The sequence below is a fragment of the Pongo abelii genome, chromosome 1, assembly GCF_028885655.2.
Source record: "Pongo abelii isolate AG06213 chromosome 1, NHGRI_mPonAbe1-v2.0_pri, whole genome shotgun sequence".
Lineage (NCBI taxonomy): Eukaryota > Metazoa > Chordata > Mammalia > Primates > Hominidae > Pongo > Pongo abelii.
Genome location: NC_071985.2, coordinates 52902858 through 52929267, shown reverse-complemented (window position 1 = coordinate 52929267; position 26410 = coordinate 52902858). Strand labels below are relative to the sequence as shown.

The 26410-nt window shown below is 36.5% G+C and overlaps 1 protein-coding gene across 5 annotated transcripts in view; it reads left to right on the top strand.

The window, feature by feature from the left end:
• The first annotated feature begins 409 nt into the window (after positions 1-409).
• Positions 410-26410, top strand: part of CFH (complement factor H) — a 110381-nt gene continuing 84380 nt past the window's right edge. For 2 of the 5 annotated variants that reach the window (XM_063726085.1, XM_009239736.3), the window contains exon 1: positions 410-575. In XM_063726085.1, coding sequence (XP_063582155.1) covers positions 518-575 — 58 coding nt within the window. In that variant the 5' untranslated portion in view covers positions 410-517. The remainder of the gene's footprint in view (positions 576-26410) is intronic. The other 3 variants (XM_009239745.3, XM_002809669.4, XM_009239740.3) reach the window with 2 other exon arrangements.

The window sequence follows — 26410 nt, the reverse complement described above, 5'->3', positions numbered from 1 at the left end:
CAAGCACTGCATTCTTGGCAAAGTTTGTACACATTGTCTGGGTGCTGATTGTGAAAACATTGCCTAAACCAAAGTTTTGTATGTGATTTCTTTTAAAGTTTCTCTTATTTCCTGTTCTGAGTTTTATACACAATAGACCCAAATAGAGTTTGAATAATTGAAGGGTTTATGAAATCCAGAGGATATCACCAGCTGCTGCTTTGCACATACCAAGAACATGAACATTTTCCAAAGGAGAATTTCCCTAGCTTAATAAGAAAAAGTCCAAGAGCAGGTCACAGGATTAACATTCAGTGGGAGTGCAGTGAGAATTGGGTTTAACCTCTGGCATCTCTGGGATTGTGGCTTGTGGTTGATTTTTTATTTACTTTGCAAAAGTTTCTGATAGGCGGAGCATCTAGTTTCAACTTCCTTTTGCAGCAAGTTCTTTCCTGCACTAATCACAATTCTTGGAAGAGGAGAACTGGACGTTGTGAACAGAGTTAGCTGATAAATGTCCTCATAAAAGATCCAAAAAATGAGACTTCTAGCAAAGATTATTTGCCTTATGTTATGGGCTATTTGTGTAGCAGAAGGTAAGATTCAAAGAGACTCTTTTCCAAAAACTGTATTATGAAACATTTGCTAATGATACTTTTCACAGGAGTAATAAAAATTTGATTTAGAAAATGTGCTTAAGTATTCTGTAGCTTGACAATTGAGTGGCTGTTGACATTGTTGAGTTTAAAAAATATAAGTACCTTATTTGAATGGTATGTCTAAATATTCATCATAATTGTATTTAATATAAAATAGAATAAAATGTTTTAATAATCATTTCTGAAAAAATATGATCTGGAATAATCATTTCCCTTGTAATTATCATAAAATGTAATTTACTTTTTTGCTTAGAAGTATAACCAAAATGTATCATGTGAAAGCATTAAGAAGGATGTAAATATACATAGTCAATAAAAGCCATCAAATCATGATTAGATTTATTTCCAATATGATTTTAACTCTTCCTAAATAAAAATTCATTTATCATTTACAACTGATGTTGTCATGACCTTAGAATTATTGTAGACAAGTATTACTTGTATTATCAGAATAAAAATATTATATAAATTTGAAACCCAGTTGAATATACAATATTTGTAACAGTTAAGTTGTTCAATAGAGATTTTTTTCCTGTAGTTATATATAACATATATTCTTAAAGAGCAGTCTTTTGGAGTAGTGAATATGAGTGTAGGAGTTTTTTTCTGACCTCAGTAAGACAATTTCTGGATTCATAATAAAATTTAATTATATCACTGCTTCTTGATAGATTAAAAAGCTTATTCTTGGAGGAGGTTTGCTTTCCTAGTTTTTGATAGGTAACCAATTATGTGATAGATATTTGGTCAACATTTTTAAACCGAATGAATTACATATTATTCATAATTTCTAAAATCTTTTCACTTAGTAAAGAAATTTTGATTGAGTGACCATTACATAACCTCTAGGAAATGAAGAATATTAGCAAATAATACAAAATCTCTGTTTGAGTCTTCCAATCTAGAAAATAAAGGCAGATATGTTTTTATAGTTATATACTTCAGTAATTTAAAAAATATTCAAATATTTTTAATACCTTTTGAAAGGTTGAACTTTTTTCAGTTATATTTTCTAATGTTATTGCTTGTTCTTTGGCTTGTAAACTTTATATGTAGCCACTTTTTAAATGAAGAAGACAATTATTTCCTTGTACATATACATATTATAATTAGTATTTTAAAATGAAATCTTTTGTATTTACAAACAGTTCCAGAACAATGTTAATATTACCTATCGTTAACAGACATCTTTTTCTGTTTCTTTGTGTAAATATTTCTGTCTTTTCTTACTAAATTTACGGGAATGTTTCTAATGTTTCATACTTACATACTGTTTGCTCAGGCTTTACACAGATACCATTTGTCATATAAGGGAGATTTGTTTTATTTCTAATCTTTAAAATCAAGAATCAATGGCAAGTTTAATAAACAGTTTAAGTTATTAAAAAGTTGAATTCGAAATATTATTAAAATAGAGTACATCAAAGTATATGTGATAATTAAACAATAGTGATTTAAACATCTTATTTACATAATTGATTATTGCTGACTTGTTTCACTTTTATTTTATTTTTCTTCAATGTGTGTTTAAATGTGGTATCAGTTTCTACTGGTGAATTGAACGTCGGCACTATATATGTTATGGTGAAAATGATATAAATCTGATTATTTCCTAAAAGATAAAGTACAACTTTGTATTTAAAGCAATGCTTAGGCCAGCCTCATAATTTTCATAAAAGCACATGTAATGCAAAAGCCAATGGAGAAAAACTACATGAATTTTCAGTGGATATCAGACTCCTAATTTATTCCTTGTTTTCCAAATACTCTTTGAAACTAAACTAGTTCGAGATGTCAATCAGTTCTATTAATCTACCATATCTAACAAATTTTTACTTAACAAAGTAGCCTTGATCATGAAAAATACTCACATATATTTCAATATTTGCTTCTGTTTATATTTTCCACATTGAATACTGAATACCAAATTGAGAAAAGATAGTTTGAATACTATCACAATCTGCTTTACTCAACTGCATAACATTTTAGCATTACTTCTGCTCTGTTAAGAGTGAACTTTCTTCAAAAAAACACTATTCATTACTGAGAAAGAATTACAGCTAGCAGGAATAATTTGTAATTTCAGCTTTCTATTTGTTTTCTTTTTTTTAATATATTGGGTACTACATAGAACCTTTCTAATGCAATATATTGTCTACAGTAACATTTCCAATTGTGTAGGAACGTTAATTGCCTCCTTGTTTTAACAGTCTATGGCTCAGGGAGTCACTGCAGGCTACTAAGAATTGGGTCAGATTTACAGGACAAAGTTTAAAGTAACAGTTTCTCAATGGTACCACCTAATTTCACCTTTTTGAAATATAGTATGACCAAGCTTTTGAATATATTATGACCAAGCAGATTTTTTAGATTTAGGGTCTAACAATTGTGTACTATATGAAATTAGGCCACAGCCCAGAAATTCCAAGATGATTAAAGTGAATAAATTAAAACTCTACTGAAACATGTCCAAGTAAATACTAGCTGTGATGTTTGGGAGACATGTTTTTTAGTCCTGGAGATTTAGAGTGCAGAAACGTTATTTCAGGTCCCAGAAGACATTATAGATCAAAGATTGATGGATTCCATTACAATCAGAGAAAGAATAGTGGTCTAAAATCCTAAATTGTATGTTTGAATTTCAGTGTGATAAATAAGAATTCCCCTTTGCTCCCCCAAACCCCCACATTTTCAGAGATAGTAGTATGTGTAGTTACCTATATGGTGTGATTTAAATTGTGCGATGGCCCAATTGGCTTCAATATCTCATCTCCTCCTAAAATACTTTACGTGTTGATATTAATATTACTATGAACTCAACCAATCTGTCATTTACACGGAATGACAAATACACTGAATACATATTTTAGGATAGTTAAATTTAGCATTATTCATAATTTACTTTGAATTATTATCATCTGACAACTTCCCTGAAACAATTTCAGTGGGCGGGGGAGGGTAGAAATGGATGTTGATGAGGATAAGAATAGAACGAAGTGATTCTGCAAGATGGGGTTTTCCCAGGTAGGACAGATCTGCTGGTTGAAGTGCTATAGTGAGTGCTATAAGAGAAGGGGTAGAGAAAATGCCCACAGAAATGGCACGAGCCTGAGACGTCTGCCAAGGCAAGCTTTGCTTATTTTAAATTTAGGCATATCCTGGGAATGCATATGCTACTCTTTTGCCTACATATAATTTAAACTAAAAATGAAATATCTAAGTATTGCTAACTAAAATTATTCTTAGGTAGAAGTAAGTTCCCAAATATAAGTTCAAAAGCAGATTGGTAAATGTTCTTCATGTGTGGCCTTTGGTTTCTAAGATCTGAGCCAGTCTACATTGACCCACTTTTATTTGCTTAATCCTCAATTGTTTATTCTGCAGTCTTTTGCCACTTTTCATTCTTCCCAGTTATGCCGTCTCCTCCTCCCCACACACACCATCCCCCACCTGCCTAGGCCTTTGAGATTCTGCCACCCAATCTATCCCATGCTCAGTTAACTAATGTGTACTTTACCCATTTCTTCACAAAACCATAGTACATGGAAAGGGGATGATGTAATTGACAAAAAAGTATTGCATTTTAGCTTAAAATTGTAAGGAGTCATAAAAAGATAGCTCAGAGGAAATAAAGTAACTGAACATCAAAAAATGAAACAATAAAAAGGAAAGAAAAAACATTTGACAGAACACTTTTATTTCTTCTGACATTTAAACTTAGCCAAGTTTTTCATAAACCTTGTTAACTGGAAATGTAATAGATAGAAAAGTGATTACAGAAATATACTTTCAGGCCAGGCGCGGTGGCTCACACCTGTAATCCCAACACTTTGGGAGGCCAAGGTGGGTGGATCACCATGTCAGGAGTTCGAGACCAGCCTGACCAAAATGGTGAAACCCCATCTCTACTAAAAATACAAAAATTAGCCAGGCGTGGTGGCGCGTGCCTGTAATCTCAGCTACTCAGGAGGCTGAGGCAGGAGAATTGCTTGAACCCGGGAGGCGGAGGTTGCAGTGAGCTGATATCATGCCATTGCACTCCAGCTTGGGCGACAGAGGGAGATTCCATCTCAAAAAGAAAAAAAGAAAGAAAGAAAGAAAGAGAAAGAGAGAGAGAGAGAAAAAGAAAGAAAGAAAGAAAGAAAGAAAGAAAGAAAGAAAGAAAGAAAGAAAGAAAGAAAGAAAGAAAGAAAGAAAAGAAAAGAAAAAAGAAATATTCTTTCAGAAACTCCTGAACAGTAACATAAATTTAAGCTTAGGACACATAGGTCAGATGTACAATGGAATTACAAATGTTAGAGTTTCCTGGGTTCTTGCAACAGAGTTTTAAGTGCACTAAACAGTTATCACCTTTTCTTCTCTTATATTTTCTAGTCACTACTGTCTACTACACTTTTTCCACAGGCTGTCCATAATCTACAGATATAATGGAAAGGCTTCCAGATAGTTTCATTGTTACTCATCTGTTCTTTCACTCATGCATTTTTCCATCACTTTAACTTCCACAACTACTGCTTAGTAATACTTGGTATAATGTGTGTTGTGGTTTTTTTTTTTTGCTCTCTATTTTCCGGGTCCTAATTGTACTGTCTCTTTGTGGCTGAGTTCCTTTTTTGTGACTGGAACAATAACCGGCATTAGTTATTAGAAATTAGCTATTCAAATACTACACATTTCAAGAAAGTTGTGGAATTTCAACCCATGTTCTGATAGTATCTTGTTTTATCTCTAATTATGACATACTTGTTATTCTATCCAACTTCATGTGACTATCGTCTATTCTTCCATCTGCTTTTTATGATTCTGGAATTTTCTTCTTGCTCTTTTCACTGTTAAGTTGTTTGTTTGTTTGTTTGTTTTGAGACAGGATTTCGCTTTGTTGCCTGAGGCTGGAGTGCCCACACTGGAGTGCAGTGGTGCGATCATAGTTCACTGCAGCTTCCAACACCTGGGCTCAAGCAATCCTCCTGCCTCAGCCTCCCACACCTAGCTAAATTTTTTTCTTTTCTTTTTTCTTTTTCTTTCTCAAATGCCTATTAAGTGTGACATAATCTCTATTCTGCTTGTCTCTAGAGTTTGTTTCTTTAAACAATTCTTTACTCTCTTTACAAAGGTATATATGTTACTTCTGAAATGATCTTTAGTTATTCTCATGTTATTTATAAAATAATTTGAATATTTCTTATTTTGAAAAGCTAATTAGATCATATCATATATATGTATATAGAATTGACCCTTGACCAATATGTGCTTGAACTTCAGGGGTCTGCTTACTATGTGAATTTGTTTCAACTAAACCTGGGTCAAAAATACAGTATTGGTGGGTTGCAAAACTTATGCATAGGAAAAACTGACTTTTCGTACATGCGGTTTCCACAGAGCCAAATGTAGAATTTAAGTATGTGCAGATTTTGGCCTGTGTGGGAGTCCTGGAATATATATCCCCTGTGTACACCAAAGGATGATTGAATAAATAGTATTAATATCGATCAGTGAGAAGATAAGAAAGAAATTTAATGCAAAATACCTATTATTGCTATTTCTGTTTTGTTCATTTGCTTTATTTTTTTCCAAATTGATTTTGTAACTTTGCTTTATAATATATTCTGATACCTACTAAGTTTAGAAGTAGGCTATTTAAAAAATAATATCTCGTGTTTTTTTCCACAAAATAATTTTAGAAAAATAGAATAATTGAACAAAGAGACCAACTTTAGTCTACCAAAACAATCTGGAACACATTAGATTAAGGATTTCCCAAATATATAATTTTATCATGATTTATTTCATTTGAATAAAAACACTTTTCAACTAACAGTTAAAAGATATATTGACATTGAAAATAAGTAATTAGTTCTATGTTTGTATGTCAATAATAAGTAATTAGCTTGGTGTTTGTATGTCAATAATGCCCCCTTAAAATTTGAAAGTGAAAAAATTAGGTAAATTAAGATTATTAAAATATTAAGTAACATTGATTTTTAGCTTTGACCAAAATTATATAACTATTTTCCTCAAATTATAGTAAAAAGATTCCTACTCTTTACCAGTAGTTAAACATATTCACACTCCTAATTCATGGGCTAAAAAAAACTTGATTTTGTTTAGTATTATTCTTATTTTTTTGAGACAGGGAATCACTTTGTCACCCAGGCTGCAGCGTAGTGGTGCAATCATGGCTCACTGCAGCCTCGATCTCCTGGGCTCAAGCAGTCCTCCCACCTAAGCATCCCAAGTAGCAGGGATTACAGCCACCTTGCTCAGGTAATTTTTTTTTTTTTTTTTTTTTTTTGAGACGAAGTCTTGCTCTGTCGCCCAGGCTGAAGTGCAGTGGCGCGATCTCGGCTCACTGCAAGCTCCGCCTCCCGGGTTCACGCCATTCTCCTGCCTCAGCCTCCCGAGTAGCTGGGACTACAGGCACCCACGACCAAGCCCGGCTATTTTTTTGTATTTGTAGTAGAGACGGCGTTTCACCGTGTTAGCCAGGATGGTCTGGATCTCCTGACCTCGTAATCTGCCGGCCTCAGCCTCCCAAGGTGCTGGGATTACAGGCATGAGCCACCATGCCCGGCCTGCCCAGGTAATTTTTAAAATTTTAAATTTTAAAATTTTTTGTAGAGACAGGGTTTTGTAGAGACACGTTGTCCAGGCTGGTCTTGAACTCCTGGAGTCTATTGATCCTCTTGACTTGGCATGTCAAAGTTCTGGGATTATAAGCATGACCTACTGCATCCAGACTAAAACTAATTTTAAATTGTAAAATAAAGCCAAATGAATTAAAGCTTCATCAATGTAGTGTTTTGTAAACAAAATTAACTGGCAATTAAATGACTGTAAACGTAAGATGAAGTATTCGTTGTTTAAACTCAAATACTTAGATATGATGGCTTAGTCTACTCATTAATCTAGAATGAGAAAAATGAGACGGCAATTTTTTTTAAAGTTTTAAGGTAAACCACATCTCAAAAAATATTTCTGTGCCTTTGAATTTGTATGCATCCTATTTAATAAGCCCATGCCCTATTTCCTTCAAGAATTGCCAATTTAAGTCAAGCAAATGTGGCCGTTGCACATACATGCTGAGAGTTTGACTACTTGGGCCAAAATAACCATTTGTTGTCTAATTGGAAGTCTTTGAGAAGGTGGTTTAACTGAGCTTGAACATTTGATTGTTAGTCAATTCAGGCAAATAAAAGTTATGTCACAAGATATACCTAATTATTATTAGAACTCAGTGTAGTGAATCATTACCTTAAATACTTTTGCTATGGCATGAGTTGATAATGATGTAGGACAGCAAGCCCCCACATTGGGTCTTAGCCTGGGAAGGTTCTTGGTTTTCTCCAGTAAAGAATTCAAGGGTGAGCCTGTGTTGTTAAACAGCAATTTTTGTTGAAGTGGCAGTGTATAGCAGCCTCAGAGGTACCACTCCTTGCTAAGCAGGGCTACCCATAGGCAGTGTGCCCACAGTAGCAGCTCAGAGGCAGTTCTGCACTCATATTTATATGCACTTTTAATTATATGGAAATTAAGAGGTAGTTAATGCTGAAATTGCCAGGAGGAGGATGGTAACTTCCGGTTGTTGGGTCATTGCTGTGGAAAGGGCCTGTAACTTCTGGGTGTTGCCATAGTAATGGTAAACTGGCATAGCACACTGGTCTGTGTGTCTTACAGGGAGGGGTTTCCACTTAGACCTGTTTTGGATAATCCTCAATTTGGTCCAGTGTCCAAGTCCCATCTCCTATCTCAATAATACTCAATATAATAATGGTTAGAACAAAAGCAGACAGGAAAGTGTATTTGAAGTGAGAAGACCTAGACATTAATGAAAATTCTTCCACTACCTATGAAAAACATTGTTCTTCAATTGTGGGGAGCTTACATTTTGATGTGGAGAGATAGATAGAAAACCTAATGAACAAAAATAGTTATAGCATCGTGAACAATGTTGTGAAGGAGGTAAAGTAGGGCCTAAGAGAAAATAGAGATGGGGATGGTAGTATGTAGAGACATCAGGTGGGCTGGTCTTGGGGACTAGAATGAGTGGATCACTTTGAGGACAGAACATTTGAGTAGAGGCCTGAAAGATGAGACAAAGCCAGTCATCAGAAATCTGTCGTAAAATTATTCTAAGAGGAGGAAATAACCTGTGTAAAGGATCTAAGAGAAAAAATAAGTTTGAAATGCTCAACAAAATATAAACAAATAAATCAGCGTGACTTTGCACAGTAAATACATGGGAGATTTAACATGATGAGATCCGAGAAAGTGGCAAGAGCCAGATAAGGGGTTCCTAAACCAAGAGAAGGAGATAGCAATGCTGGATAAGTAAAAAGTGAAGTCATAGAAGAATTTTAATCACAGGAATGACATGACCAGATTTTCAAGAATCACTTGTCACTCTGTGAATAGACTGAAATAACAGGAGAGTAGAGGACTGGAGGCTAGTTAGCAGGCAAGTTTCATGACCAAAGTGACAGATGATGATCTGAACTAAGATTCTGAAGATGGTAGTAGGAGCAAGGGAAAATAGAACAGGGGCGGTCATATCTTTTTCTTACAAGCAGAATCAAAAGATGCCATTTAACATTGATGGAAAAAGCACCAGAATTTTAAGTACTATTTGAAGAAAAAAGGTAATCAATATGAGAATTCTTTATATAGAGCAAACATATTCACAGAGTAAATATTGTGAGAAGTTGGTAGGAAGATTTTGTGGAAGAGATGTATCATTGTTTTCTACATCTGATTGTTAAAAGCAATGAACTATATTTGGAAATCAAGAATTAGGGGCACAAAAGTATCATCTGGAAATATAATAACAACCAGAAGGGAAAGCATTTACTTCTCACTAGGAAGTGAGCGGTCTAAACTTTTTTTGTTTGGATGGATTACTTTACTTATTTATTTTTTCCAATAACCTGAACATCATCAAGTGGGTCTAAATTTTGAAAGTGAAAAACACACATATCAGCTTGTAATTAATCAGTTTTCTTTTTACGCAGAAGGGGCCGGGGATTGTGTTGTTATGATAGAGTATTAGCACCATCTAGTGGAGTAGAATATGTTTACTTAAATTATAAACATCGAAACAGTGCAATGTGGAATCACGTATTACATGAGTTCACTAATACAAATTTGCAAAAAGTTCAAGGGAAAATTAGTGCCCATAAAAACTTTCACAAGCTTTTTTTTATTTTGTAAAATAGAATTTTATATGATGTTTTCTTTCTTATGAAATATTGCAAAATGTTTTCACATGGATTTGTTCCACCATGTTAATGGGCACTTCTAAAACTTTTTTCATTGGGCTGCTACAAGAAAATATTATTAACTGCATAGCTTATAAACAACAGAAATGTATTTCTCACACTTCTGAATGCTGGAAAGTCTAAGAGCAAGATAGTACCAGCAGATTCAGTGTTTGGTGAGGGTCTGCTTTCTGGTTCATAGATAGTGCCTTTTGGCTGTGTCCTCCAATGATGAAAGGGACAAGGCAGCTCTGTGGTGCCTCTTCTATAAAGGCACACATCCCAAATCATGACAGCTCCACCTTCACGACCTAATCACTTCCCAATGTCTCCACCTCCTAATACTATCACATTGGTAATTAGGTTTAAACATGTAAATTGGGGGTTGTGGGGAGGTTGCATATATTCAGAGCATAGCATATGCCTTCTTAACTTACTAAAGTGTAATAACAATTTATCACTCAGGATTCAATGTGGGAAGCTTAAGTAGAAGTAGAAGATTACCTATCTATCAGTCAACTAATTGATTGACATACCAATCTCCTATCTAGCTACTTAAAAAGAGGTTTTTGTTTGTTTGTTTGTTTGTTTGTTTAAATAAATTGCCTCATGGAATTGTGAGCATGAGATAAGCAAGTCTGAGAGCCACAGGGCAGGTAGTCAGAAAAGGAAGATTACAGACAGGATGGAACTCACAAGAAAGGAAGCTGCTTTCCACAGCATTCCCTCTCTTTTTCAGAGGAGCCTCAGCCCTGTGTTTCAGACCTTTCAAATGATTTGATCTGGCCTATCTAGATTACCAAGAATGATCAGCTTGTTTAAAGTCAACTGATTGGGAGTATATCTGGCAACATATTTTCCCACCAACATTTAGATTAGTTTGACTCAATAACTGGGAATGCTGACTTAAGCAAGATGACATTAAAACTGTCACAGCTCATTAATATCTTTCTGTTTTTCTGGACACTGTGAAGAACTTAAAAGGCATTAATTTTATTAATCCTTCTCACAGTTTACATGCTATTGTCATGTGTTTTATGTATATGGGTGTATACATATACATGTTTGTATTTAAAACCATATAAGGTAATATTTTTAATTATTTTATAGTCACTATTCATTTATATTTACTTGAACATTTACCATCTCCTTTGTTTTTCATTTCTTCTTTCATCCTAAGACCTTATATTTAGGATCAGTTTCAGTTTTCTGAAATATATCTTTTCTCTCTCCTCAATGTGTATTTATAGTGGCAAATTCTCTCAAATTTTATTAATCAGCCCGGGCACGGTGGCTCACTCCTGCAATCCCAGCATTTTGGGAGGCCAAGGTGGGTGGATTGTTTGAGCCCAGGAGTTTGAGACCAGCCTGGGCAAAACGGCAAAACCTCGTCTCTACAAAAAATACAAAAATTAGCTGGGAGAGGTAGTTTGTGACTGTAGGCACAGCTACTTGGGGGGCTGAGGCAGGGGACCACCTGAGCCCAGGGGGTCAGGGTCGCAGAGAGCTAAGATCACACCACTGCACTCCAGCCTGGGCAATAGAGATCTTGTCAAAAAAATAAAATAAATAAATTTTATGAATCAAAACTTTATTCTTGAAAAATTATTTCTGTATTTAGAATTCTATACAGATAGTTATTTCTTCCTGAAAATGAAAGTGATTAATACCTGCTGGCGTCTGCTATTGCTATTGAGAAGTCTTTGTAAATCTAACCATTACTGCTTTTAAATTAATATTTTTCTCTAACAAGGTTAAGATATTTTCTCTTTGGTTTTCTGCATATTCCTTATGATGCATATAGGTGTATTTTTTTACTGCTTGGAATTTTTTAATTCTTGGATTTATTAATTGGTATGTTCCATTCATTTTTTAAAATTCTCTTCTAACATTGCTCTGGCTTTTCTATCCTCATGGACTCTTAGCTCATTTTGTGTATTTTCCACACATGTGTGTCTCCATGTTGCATCCTGTATTATTTCTTTTGACCTGCCCTCCTGTCCACGAATTCTTTTTACAGCTGTGTTATCTGCTAATAAGCTGTCCATTGATGATGAAAATGGGTTTTTTCATTTTTAGAAATTATATTTTGTTCTTTTTAAAATCTGCTACTACTTTGTTATAATTTCTTCCCTCAGATATCATTAGTCAAACTTTTCTCTTACATTTAAACAATACAATTAGTATTGTTGATTATAGTCCATATATATTTATTCCAATATCAAATATCTATTTTGTTCCTTATGAAGTTTATAGTAACTAGGTGCTTTTCCCCCCATAATGTCTCTGACATTTGTAATAATAATTTGGTGCTTGAGAAAAAATCTTCCTCACATTAAAGTTACAACTTATCTTTTCTGGGTGGCTAGGAGAACTTTCAGTGTGAGACTACCTTAAGCCAAATTTGTGCTTTACAATTCCTTGGTCGTCTAAGCAATTCAAAGCTGGGTTCCTGTTAAGAAGAGTGTGGTTTACTTCCAGTTCTCCTTTATCCTGTGGGTGAATTCATTTAGGTTTCCAACTTTGAATTTTGTTGCTTTAGCCTAATAAGGCTATCAAAAAGCAAGCTCGTGTCTTCCCCAAATGGTGAATGCCCTCAGTGCAGAAAAAAATCGGCTGCCTGTTTTCCTCTCTGGGTTCAGATTTTACCAAGACTTGTTATGGTAATTCTTTACTGTCTTGTCAGCTTTCTAAATGCCTCTATGAAAGTATTTATTTCAAAACATATGTTTTCCTGTTTTTTTCCCCTTTTGTGACAGGATCTCACCCTGTCTCTCAGGCTGAAGTGTGGTGACATGATCATAGCTCACTGCATCCTTAAACTCCTGGGCTCAAGAGACCCTCCTGTCCCAGCCTCTCGCATAGCTGGGACAAGTGTGTGCCACCATGCATAATTAATTTGTTTCTTTAATTTTTTGTAGAGATGGGATCTTGCTATATTGCCCAGGGTGGTCTCAAACTCCTGGGCTCAAGGGGATTCTCCCACCTCAGCCTCCCAAAATGTTGGGATTACAGGTGTGAGCCACCATGGCTGGCCACCTGGTTTTATTGTGAAGGTGTCCTAAGTGATAAGATTAATCTGAAATAATGCATCCCAAGGCACTCAAATTTTTTGTGAAATAGCCAGACAATAAATATTTTAGACTTTGTGTGCCATAATGTCTCGCTATTCAGCTCTTCTGTTGTAACACAAAAGGAGCCATTGACAATATATAACTACATGAATATAGCTGTGTTCTACTAAAATTTTATTTACAAAACAAGCAGCGATTGGATTTGGCCCACAGGTTAGTTTTCTGGCCCCTGACCTAATGTATCTCACTATAACAGAAAATATATGCTGACTTTCCTTCTTACTATTATAAATTTTATGCACATAATTAAATATTACCCAAACCACAATTTTTAATTCAGATGGGTGTAGCATAATTTGACAATTTTCATAAATATTCTAATTATATCCATTATTAAAAATGTTGGAATAAACACTCTGTACCTAAATATTTCACAAAATCTTTAATTATTATTTGTTACTTTTAAAAAATTGAAATTGTCAACTTACATATGAGTACTTTTAAGATTCTTTATTGCTAAGTTGCTTTTTAGTGAAGTAATAGTCATTTATACTTCAGTTTTATTTAATAATAATATTTCTATTACCTAATTTTCCAGCAAAATTGAATATCATCTCCTTTATATTTTTGTCTTAAAATGGGTCAAAAAATAATTTTCTTTTAATTTTTATCTCTTTCAATTATTGGTAATGGTCATGTTAATGCCTGTTCTTAAGTAAATGATCTATCCTACTCTAACATTTTTCTTTAGATAGTGTTTAGTGCTTTTGTTACTGCAAGAAGTGTTTGTGTTAAGAATAATTTTTCAGTTAAATTTTCTCTAAATTTTGTATATATGATTTTTTCACAAATAAAATTTTTAATTAAAAGTTTTAATGTGTATATGTTCTGTTTGCAAATTGCTTTATGCATTAAGCCTTACATTTTTTATATTTACTCATACTTTTTAATAAATATATTTATAAAATAAATATGATTATAGGTAGATGGCACTAAGATAATAGTAAGTTAAAAATGACATATCATCATATATAGCAGATAATTAAAAAATTATAAAAGAATGAAACATATATGTATTTATTTTAAATTTGTTTAAACCTAACTCTTTAATCTACCTGGCATTTGTGTGCATGTGTCTGTGCAAATAAAGTAAGGATTCAAATTTATTCCATTTCATTTCCAGTGGGTTTTATTTTTTATTTATTATTATTATTATTTTTTGAGACAGAGCTTCACTCTTGTTGCCCAGGCTGGATTGCAATGGCGCGATCTTGGGTTACTGCAATCTCTGCCTCTCAGGTTCAAGAGATTCTCCTGCCTCAGGCACCCACGTAGCTGGGATTACAGGCATGTGCCACAACAGCTGGCTAATTTTGTATTTTTAGTAGAGACAGGGTTTCGACATGTTTGTTGGGCTGGTCTCGAACTCCTGACCTCAGGTGATCCACCCATCTCAGCCTCCCAAAGTGCTGGAAATAGAGGCGTGAGCCACCGCACCCGGCCCCAGCGGGTTTTAATTGCAAGACTGCCATAGTGAGTTTCAATTTGAGATAGTCCAAGTTTACACAGTACAATAGACTTACCCATTGCCAAGGTTACTTGGCTTCAAGGAAAATACAGAATAAGGATAAAGGCAGTATGCACAAGAACAGCTTGATGGAGATTTCAGGCACTCAAACTCAGCTTCTGATATCTTAACCCCCCCAGGATAATTTTGCTGATGAAGGATGAAAGTTGATGCCAGTATAAGTCACATCCATGTCCGGTAACAACAGAATTGGGTATCCTTAGTTTAAATACTTTAGTTGTCACCTTGAACTTGGAGGGTGATTTATGTGATCATCACTATTATTTGCTGTTTTCTATATTCTTTCGATTTCATTTAATGTTTTACTAGTTTCTTGAATTAGAAATTTGGATAATTGATTTCCAACAGTTTTTTATTTCTAATTCATTGGAGTTATATTTTTTTCTCTCTAATCACTGCTTCAGCATCAGCCCACAAATTTTAACATATATTTCCATTATTGTTTATTTCAAATCATATTCTAATTTGTATTATATTTTTCTTTAACTCATGAGTTATTTATAAGTGTTGCTTGCCAGGTGCGGTGGCTCATGCCTGTAATCTCAGCACTTTGGGAGGCCGAGGTGGGCAGATCACTTTTGGGAGGCCGAGGTCAGGAGATCGAGACCATCCTGGCTAACATGGTGAAACCCCATCTCTACTAAAAATACAAAAAAAAAAAAAAATAGCCGGGCATGGTGGCAGGTGCCTGTAGTCCCAGCTACTCAGGAGGCTGAGGCAGGAGAATGGCGTGAACCCAGGAGTGGAGGTTGTGGTGAGCTGAGATTGGGCCACTGCATTCCAGCATGGGGGACAGAGTGAGACTCCATCTCAAAAAAAAAAAAAAAAAAAGGATTGCTTAACTTCAAAACTTTTGTGAATTTTCCACTTATTTGCTGTTAGCAATGTCTAGTGGTCAGGGAGTATACTTAGAGTGACTTTAATTTTTTGAAATTGGTAGAGATTTGTTTGGAATGAATATGCATCTTGCAATTGTTGAAGACAGTGTTTTATTATATAAAAACTTAATTTGGTTAATAATGTTGCTCATATCTTGTATATCCTTATTTTTCTATTTCTTTTCTATTGGATGTTGGAAACAGTGTGCTTAAATCTCAAACTGTGATGGTGGATTGCTTACTTCTTTCATTTCTGTTATATTTTGAAGATATATTAATAGTTTTATGCAAAGAGGCATGCTGGTAAATGTAAAACAACCAACTATTTTTTAAAAGGAAAGGGAACAACCATGATTTGTAAAATTTGCTGAGTTTCATGGTGTAAATTCTCACAATATGGTCAATTTCAAGTTACCAACATGTCATCAGTAGACATTGTATTAGCAAAAGACGTGTATAATTGGCTCCTATGAGTCAGTATGAGCCAGCTCCAGCAAACATTGTTCAGACACATTTACAATTATTACATCTTTCTGTTAAAGTAGCCTTTTTATTAATATGAAATGACTCTCTTTATCCAGTAATACTTTCTAACTTAAATTATCATTTGCTTGATATTAATACATTAATATCATTCTTACTTTGGTTGATACTTTTCTAGCATATTGGTTTTTATCATTTACTCTCAATTTATATGTACAATTTTATTTTTTTTTATTATCTTTCCATTTATTGGCGTGCTGTTGCTACTGATGTTGCAGCTGCTTTTTCTTTTTCTTTTATTATTATTATTATTATTATTATTATACTTTAGGTTTTATGGTACATGTGCGCAATGTGCAGGTAAGTTACATATGTATACGTGTGCCATGCTGGTGCGCTGCACCCACTAACTCGTCATCTAGCATTAGGTATATCTCCCAGTGCTATCCCTCCCCCCTCCCCGCTCCCCACAACAGTCCCCGAAGTGTGATGTTCCCCTTCCTGTGTCCATGTGTTCTCATTCTTCAATTCCCACCTGTGAGTGAGAATATGCGGTGTTTGGTTTTTTGTTCTTGCGATAGTTTACTGAGAATGATGATTTCCAATTTCATCCATGTCCCTACAAAGGACATGAACTCATCATTTTTTATGGCTGCATAGTATTCCATGATGTATATGTGCCACATTTTCTTAATCCAGTCTATCAGTGTTGGACATTTGGGTTGGTTCCAAGTCTTTGCTATTGTGAATAATGCCACAACAAACATACGTGTGCATGTGTGTTTATAGCAGCATGATTTATAGTCCTTTGGGTATATACCCAGTAATGGGATGGCTGGGTCAAATGGAATTTCTAGTTCTAGATCCCTGAGGAATCGCCACACTGACTTCCACAAGGGTTGAACTAGTTTACAGTCCCACCAACAGTGTAAAAGTGTTCCTATTTCTCCACATCCTCTCCAGCACCTGTTGTTTCCTGACTTTTTAATGATTGCCATTCTAACTGGTGTGAGATGGTATCTCATTGTGGTTTTGATTTGCATTTCTCTGATGGCCAGTGATGGTGAGCATTTTTTCATGTGTTTCTTGGCTGCATAAATGTCTTCTTTTGAGAAGTGTCTGTTCATGTCCTTCGCCCACTTTTTGATGGGGTTGTTTGTTTTTTCTTGTAAATTTGTTGGAGTTCATTGTAGATTCTGGATATTAGCCCTTTGTCAGATGAGTAGGTTGCGAAAATTTTCTCCCATTTTGTAGGTTGCCTGTTCACTCTGATGGTAGTTTCTTTTGCTGTGCAGAAGCTCTTGAATTTAATTAGATCCCATTTGTCAATTTTGGCTTCTGTTGCCATTGCTTTTGGTGTTTTAGACATGAAGTCCTTGCCGATGCCTATGTCCTGAATGGTAATGCCTAGGTTTTCTTCTAGGGTTTTTATGGTTTTAGGTCTAACATTTAAGTCTTTAATCAATCTTGAATTGATTTTTGTATAAGGTGTAAGGAAGGGATCCAGTTTCAGCTTTCTACATATGGCTAGCCAGTTTTCCCAGCACCATGTATTAAATAGGGAATCCTTTCCCCATTTCTTGTTTTTGTCAGGTTCGTCAAAGATCAGATAGTTGTAGATATGTGGCATTATTTCTGAGGGCTCTGTTCTGTTCCATCGATCTATATCTCTGTTTTGGTACCAGTACCATGCTGTTTTGGTTACTGTAGCCTTGTAGTATAGTTTGAAATCAGGTAGTGTGATGCCTCCAGCTTTGTTCTTTTGGCTTAGGATTGACTTGGCGATGCGGGCTCTTTTTTGGTTCCATATGAACTTTAAAGTAGTTTTTTCCAATTCTGTGAAGAAAGTCATTGGTAGCTTGATGGGGATGGCATTGAATCTGTAAATTACCTTGGGAAGGATGGCCATTTTCATGATATTGATTCTTCCTACCCATGAGCATGGAATGTTCTTCCATTTGTTTGTATCTTCTTTTATTTCCTTGAGCAGTGGTTTGTAGTTATCCTTGAAGAGGTCCTTCACGTCCCTTGTAAGGTGGATTCCTAGGTATTTTATTGTCTTTGAAGCAATTGTGAATGGGAGTTCACTCATGATTTGGCTCTCTGTTTGTCTGTTATTGATGTATAAGAATGCTTGTGATTTTTTACATTGATTTTGTATCCTGAGACTTTGCTGAAGTTGCTTATCAGCTTAAGGAGATTTTGGGCTGAGACAATGGGGTTTTCTAGATATACTATCATGTCATCTGCAAACAGGGACAATTTGACTTCCTCTTTTCCTAATTGAATACCCTTTATTTCCTTCTCCTGCCTAATTGCCCTGGCCAGAACTTCCAACACTAGGTTGAATAGAAGTGGTGAGAGAGGGCAGCCCTGTCTTGTGCCAGTTTTCAAAGGGAATGCTTCCAGTTTTTGCCCATTCAGTATGATATTGGTTGTGGGTTTGTCATAGATAGCTCTTATTATTTTGAGATATGTCCCATCAATTCCTAATTTATTGAGAGTTTTTAGCATGAAGGGTTGTTGAATTTTGTCAAAGGCCTTTTCTGCATCTATTGAGATAATCATGTGGTTTTTGTCTTTGGTTCTGTTTATATGCTGGATTACATTTATTGATTTGCGTATATTGAACCAGCCTTGCATCCCAGGGATGAAGCCCACTTGATCATGGTAGATAAGCTTTTTGATGTGCTGCTGGATTCTGTTTGCCAGTATTTCATTGAGGATTTTTGCATCAATGTTCATCAAGGATATTGGTCTAAAATTCTCTTTTTTTGTTGTGTCTCTGCCAGGCTTTGGTATCAGGATGATGCTGGCCTCATAAAATGAGTTAGGGAGGATTCCCCCTTTTTCTGTTGATTGGAATAGTTTCAGAAGGAATGGTACCAGCTCCTCCTTGTACCTCTGGTAGAATTCGGCTGTGAACCCATCTGGCCCTGGACTTTTTTGGTTGGTAAGCTATTGATTATTGCCACAATTTCAGCTCCTGTTATTGGTCTATTCAGAGATTCAACTTCTTCCTGGTTTAGTCTTGGAAGGGTGTATGTGTTGAGGAATTTATCCATTTCTTCTAGATTTTCTAGTTTATTTGCATAGAGGTGTTTGTAGTATTCTCTGATGGTAGTTTGTATTTCTGTGGGATCGGTGGTGATATCCCCTTTATCATTTTTTATTGCATCTATTTGATTCTTCTCTCTTTTTTTCTTTATTAATCTTGCTAGCGGTCTATCAATTTTGTTGATCCTTTCAAAAAACCAGCTCCTGGATTCATTAATTTTTTGAAGGGTTTTTTGTGTCTCTATTTCCTTCCGTTCTGCTCTGATTTTAGTTATTTCTTGCCTTCTGCTAGCTTTTGAATGTGTTTGCTCTTGCTTTTCTAGTTCTTTTAATTGTGATGTTAGGGTGTCAATTTTGGATGTTTCCTGCTTTCTCTTGTGGGCATTTAGTGCTATAAATTTCCCTCTACACACTGCTTTGAATGCATCCCAGAGATTCTGGTATGTTGTGTCTTTGTTCTCGTTGGTTTCAAAGAACGTCTTTATTTCTGCCTTCATTTCGTTATGTACCCAGTAGTCATTCAGGAGCAGGTTGTTCAGTTTCCATGTAGTTGAGCGGTTTTGAGTGAGATTCTTAATCCTGAGTTCTAGCTTGATTGCACTGTGATCTGAGAGAAAGTTTGTTATAATTTCTGTTCTTTTACATTTATTGAGGAGAGCTTTACTTCCAAGTATATGGTCAATTTTGGAATAGGTGTGGTGTGGTGCTGAAAAAAATGTATATTCTGTTGATTTGGGGTGGAGAGTTCTGTAGATGTCTATTAGGTCCGCTTGGTGCAGAGCTGAGTTCAATTCCTGGGTATCCTTGTTGACTTTCTGTCTCGTTGATCTGTCTAATGTTGACAGTGGGGTGTTAAAGTCTCCCATTATTAATGTGTGGGAGTCTAAGTCTCTTTGTAGGTCACTCAGGACTTGCTTTATGAATCTGGGTGTTCCTGTATTGGGTGCACATATATTTAGGATAGTTAGCTCTTCTTGTTGAATTAATCCCTTTACCATTATGTAATGGCCTTCTTTGTCTCTTTTGATCTTTGTTGGTTAAAAGTCTGTTTTATCAGAGACTAGGATTGCAACCCCTGACTTTTTTGTTTTCCATTTGCTTGGTAGATCTTCCTCCATCCTTTTATTTTGAGCCTATGTGTGTCTCTGCACGTGAGATGGGTTTCCTGAATACAGCACACTGATGGGTCTTGGCTCTTTATCCAATTTGCCAGTCTGTGTCTTTTAATTAGAGCATTTAGTCCATTTACATTTAAAGTTAATATTGTTATGTGTGAATTTGATCCTGTCATTATGATGTTAGCTGGTTATTTTGCTCGTTAGTTGATGCAGTCTCTTCCTAGTCTCGATGGTCTTTACATTTTGGCATGATTTTGCAGTGGCTGGTACCAGTTGTGCCTTTCCATGTTTAGCACTTCCTTCAGGAGCTCTTTTAGGGCAGGCCTGGTGGTGACAAAATCTCTCAGCATTTGTTTGTCTGTAAAGTATTTTATTTCTCCTTCACTTATGAAGCTTAGTTTGGCTGGATATGAAATTCTGGGTTGAAAATTCTTTTCTTTAAGAATGTTGAATATTGGCCCCCACTCTCTTCTGGCTTGTAGGGTTTCTGCCAAGAGATCCGCTGTTAGTCTGATGGGCTTCCCTTTGATGGTAACCTGACCTTTCTCTCTGGCTGTCCTTAACATTTTTTCCTTCATTTCAACTTTGGTGAATCTGACAATTATGTGTCTTGGAGTTGCTCTTCTCGAGGAGTATCTTTGTGGCGTTCTCTGTATTTCCTGAATCTGAATGTTGGCCTGCCTTGCTAGATTGGGGAAGTTCTCCTGGATAATATCCTGCAGAGTGTTTTCCAACTTGGTTCCCTTCTCCATGTCACTTTCAGGTACACCAATCGACGTAGATTTGGTCTTTTCGCATAGTCCCACATTTCTTGGAGGCTTTGCTTGTTTCTTTTTATTCTTTTTTCTCTAAACTTCCCTTCTCTCTTCATTTCATTCATTTCATCTTCCATCACTGATACCCTTTCTTCCATTTGATCGCATCGGCTCCTGAGGCTTCTCCATTCTTCATGTAGTTCTCGAGCCTTGGTTTTCAGCTCCATCAGCTCCTTTAAGCACTTCTCTGTATTGGTTATTCTAGTTATACATTCTTCTAAATGTTTTTCAAAGTTTTCAACTTCTTTGCCTTTGGTTTGAATATCCTCCCGTAGCTCGGAGTAATTTGATCATCTGAAGCCTTCTTCTCTCAGCTCGTCAAAGTCATTCTCCGTCCAGCTTTGTTCCGTTGCTGGTGAGGAACTGCGTTCCTTTGGAGGAGGAGAGGTACTCTGCTTTTTAGAGTTTCCAGTTTTTCTGCTCTGTTTTTTCCCCATCTTTGTGGTTGTATCTACTTTTGGTCTTTGATGATGGTGATGTAAGGATGGGTTTTTGGTGTGGATGTCCTTTCTGTTAGTTTTCCTTCTAACAGACCGGACCCTCAGCTGCAGGTCTGTTGGAGTACCTGGCCGGCCGTGTGAGGTGTCAGTCTGCCCCTGCTGGGGGGTGCCTCCCAGTTAGGCTGCTCAGGAGTGTGGGGTCAGGGGTCAGGGACCCACTTGAGGAGGCAGTCTTCCCGTTCTCAGATCTCCAGCTGCTTGCTGGGAGAACCACTGCTTTCCTCAAAGCTGTCAGACAGGGACATTTAAGTCTGCAGAGGTTACTGCTGTCTTTTTGTTTGTCTGTGCCCTGCCCCCAGAGGTGGAGCCTACAGAGGCAGGCAGGCCTCCTTGAGCTGTGGTGGGCTCCACCCAGTTCAAGCTTCCTGGCTGCTTTGTTTACCTAAGGGAGCCTGGGCAATGGCGGGCGCCCCTCCCCCAGCCTCGTTGCTGACTTGCTGTTTGATCTCATACTGCTGTGCTAGCAATCAGCGAGACTCCGTGGGCGTGGGTGTAGGACCCTCTGAGCCAGGTGCGGGCTATAATGTCCTGGGGCACTGTTTCCTAAGCCCATCGGAAAAGCACAGTATTCAGGTGGGAGTGGCCTGATTTTCCAGGTGCAGTCTGTCACCCCTGGAAAGGGAACTCCCTGACCCCTTGCGCTTCCTGAGTGAGGCAATGCCTCGCTCCTTCTTCGGCTGGCGCACGGTGCACTCACCCACTGACCTGCACCCACTGTCTGGCACTCCCTAGTGAGAAGAACACGGTACCTCAGATGGAAATGCAGAAATCACCTGTCTTCTGCGTCGCTCACGCTGGGAGCTGTAGACTGGAGCTCTTCCTATTCAGCCATCTTGGCTCCTCCTCCTCTATATGTACAATTTTATTAAAAGTAATCATCATATATTTGAGTTTTCTCTTATGCTTTTATCTAGTCAGACAATCTTTGTATGTTAAGTGTGGTGATGAGTCCATTTACATTTAATGTAATTACTGATACAGTTCAGTTTAAGTCTAGCATATTGCTATTTATTTTTGCCTCATTTTTTCTTTCTTCTTTTCCTGCCTTCTCTTATTTTAATCAAATAGTCTTGACTATCTCATTACATCATGTGTACTAGTTATTTTATGTATCTCAATATTATTGGTTTAGTGGCTAACTTAGCAATTACAACAAAACATGCTTAAATTATTACAATTTATCCTAAATTAATATTTTTACCACATCAAGACTATGGGGAAAACATCACAACACTTTTATTTTCTTTACCTTTTCCTGACACTTTTGCTATTATTGTTTCATATTATACTCTTGAATTTATTAAAAACACTATTAAACATGGTCTATTGATTTAAACAGTCAAGACTGTTTTTTATTTGAGTAAAATATACATAGCATAATGTTTATCATGTTTCAATAGCTTTTTCATTTACTATTCTATTTATTTTCTTCAGTTCTGCTTATTCCTTTTTGTACTTCTTTGCTTATATTTTAGATCAGTTTCCTTCAGCCCAGAGAACTTTTTAGTATTTTTCTATAGTTGAGTCTGCTCTTGTTGAATTCTTTCTGCTTTTGTTTGCTTAAAAATGTGTTTCTATTCGCTTTCATTTTTGAAGTATATTTTCACCATTTATAGAGTTCTCTACTGACTTTTAATTTTCAGCACTTTAGTAATGCTAAGACATATATATTCAGACTTCAGGATTTACTTCCACAGACTTGGCTGTTATTTTTACTATTCTCCTGGAAAAAAAGTGTTTCCTCTGTCTGTGATATGATTTGGCTCTGTGTCCCCATCCAAATCTCATCTTAAATTATAATCTCCATAATCATCACATGTCAAGGGAGGAATTCAGTGGGAGGTGACTGGATCATGGGGGTTGTTTGCCCCATGCTGTTCTCATGATAGTGAGTGAGTTCCTATGAGATTTAATGGTTTAAGCATCTGGCATTTCCCCAACTTGCACTTCTCTCTCCTGCTACCATATGAAGAAGGTCCTCTCTTCTTCTTCACCTTCCACCATGATTGTAAGCTTCCTGAAGCCTCCCCAACCATGTGAAAGTATGAATCAGTTTAAACTTCTTTTTTATGAACTACCCAGTCTCAGGTAATTCTTTATAGCAGTGCAAAATGGACTAATACAGTAAACTGGTACTGAGGTAGTAGGGCACTATTATAAAGATACCTCAAAATGTGGAAGTGACTTTGGAACTGGGTAATGGGCAGAGGTTGGAACAGTTTGGAGGTCTCAAAAGAAGACAGGAAGATGTGGGAAAGCTTGGAACTTCCTAGAGACTTGTTGAATGCTTTAGACCAAAGCATTCAGCATATGCTGAATAGTGATCTGGAATATGAAGTCCAGGCTGAGGTGGTCTCAGATGGGGACCAGGAACTTATTGGGAGCTGGAGCAAAGATCACTCTAACTGTGTTTTAGCAAAGAGACTGGCAACATTTTGCCCCTTCCCTAGAGATCTGTGGAACGTTGAACTTTAAGAAAGTTGGTTTGAAATTGGAACTTATGTTTAAAAGGGAAGCAGAGCATAAAAGTTGGGAAAATTTGCAGCCTGATGGTGCAATAGAAATGAAACCCCAATTTTCTTGGGACAAAAGCAAGACCACTGGAGAAATCTGTGTAAGGAATGAGGAGCCAAATGTTAATCACCATGACAAGGGAAAAATATCTCCAGGGAATGTTAGTGATCTTTAAAGCAGCCTCTCCCATCACAGGCCCAGTTGCCTAGGAAGGAAAAATGGTTTTGCAGGCCTGGGCCCCACTGCTGTATGCAGTCTCAGGAGTTGGTGGCTTGTATCCTGGCTGCTCCAGCTGCAGCCATGTCTAAAAGGGGCCAACATACAGCTTGGGCCATTGCTTCAGAGGATGAAAGCCATAAGCCTTGGCAGCTTCCACATGGTGTTGGTCCTGTGGGTACACAGAATACAAAACCTCCACCTAGATTCAGAAAATGTATAGAAGTGCTTAGATGTCCAGGCAGAGGTGTGCTGCAAGGAAGGAATCCTCATGGAGAACCTCTATTAGGGCAATGAGCAAGGGAAATGTAGGATTGGAGCCCCCACACAGAGGTTCCACTGGGGCACTACCTAATGGAGCTGTGAGAAGAGAGCCACAGATCCTCCAGACCCCAGAATGGTAGATTCACTGACAGGTTGCACCTTGTGCCTGGAAAAGCCACAGAGACTCAATGCCAGCAGTGAAAGTAGCCAGGGCAGGGGGCCATACCTTGCAAAACCATTGGGGCAGGTCTGCTCAAGGCTGTGGGAGCTCACCTCTTGCATCAGTGTGACCTGAATGTGAGACATGGAATCAAAGGGGACTCTTTTGGAACTTTAAGTTTTAATGACTTCCCTATTGGATTTCTGACTTTCATGGAGCCTTTGGTCCCTTTGTTTTAGCCAATTCATCCCATTTGGGATGGGAGCATTTACCCAATGCCTGTATTCCCATTGTATCTTGAAAATGACTAATTTGCTTTTGATTTTACAAGCTCATATGTGGAAGGGACTTGCCTTGTCTCAGATGATACTTTGGACATGGACTTTAGGGTTAATGCTGTAGTGAGTTAAGACTTGGGGGGACTGTTGGGAAGGCATGATTGTGTTTTGAAATGTGAGGACATGAGATTTGGGAAAGGCAAGGGGCAGAATAATATGGTTAGGCTCTGTGTCCCCACCCAAATCTCATCTTAAATTGTAATCACCATAATCCCTGTGTGTTGAGGGAGGGACCCAGTGGGATGTGGTTGGATCATGGGGCAGTTTCTCCTATGCTGTTCTCATGATAGTGAGTGAGTTCTCATGAGGTTTGATGGTTTTATAAGCATCTGGCATTTCCCCTGTTTGCACTTCTCTCTCCTGCCATCATGTGAAGAGGTCCTTGCTTCCCCTTCCACCATGATTGTAACTTTCCTGAGGCCTCCCCAACCATGTGGAATTGTGAGTCCATTATATCTCTTTTATTTATAAATTACCCAGTCTTGAGTATTTCTTCACAGCTGTGCAAAAATGGACTAATACAATCTGCTTTTAAGATTTTGCCTTTATCTTTGGTTTTCAGCAGAGTATCAGTAAAGGTTTTCTTGGTATACAGCATTTTGGGGGTTTGTTGAAATTTTGATTTTGTGAGTTGATTTCTTTCACCAATTTTGGAAACCTTTGAGCTATTGTTTCTTCAAATATTGCCTATGTTCATTTTCTTCTCTATTGTTAGAATTCCAATTAAACATGTTTTATAACTTGACTCTACACCACACATTTTTTATACTCTGTTTTGTTTGTTGTTGTTTATACACTTTTGTCTTTCTATATTTCATTTTGGATATTTTTACATTAAACTTCCTCTAAGTTTAATAAGTTTGTATTGTGCTGTGTCCATTTGATTCTTAACACCATCTGACAAATTGTTATTTCTGATTTTTTATGCAATTTTAAGATAGCACATGATTTATTATGAGTCAATTTTATTTTGAATATCTTTTTTAAATTTTAGTCTCTATATTTTCTATAGTTCCTTTAATGTTCCTAAAATAGCTGTTATAAAGACCTTAACACTAATTCTAACATCTGAATCTGAGTGTCTAGTTCTACTGAATATTTATTTTCTCTTTTTGTTCACAGTTGTTTTGCTTCTTTGTGTATCTTTTAATTTTTATTCAAAATCGTATTTTTAAACAAAAACATGTAATGACCAAAGTTTATATAACTTACTCTCATCAACAAGATTGTTTGCTCTTTCTTGAGCCACTCAAAAATTTAACTCAGAGGGACCTGGGTAACACTTTTAGTTTGAGTCAGTCTCACTTCTGGTTTCTAAAGTCTCAAAGATTAAACCCTCTTGGGTTTTTAAAGTCAAGAATCTGGTTGGTTTCTTCTATCTCAAAAGACTAATACTCACACACACACACAGAGTATACACATATACACATATACATAAATATAAATATGTGTATATATATACTATATATGTGTGTACATATATTAGACTTTTGAGATAGAAGAAGCCAACACATAT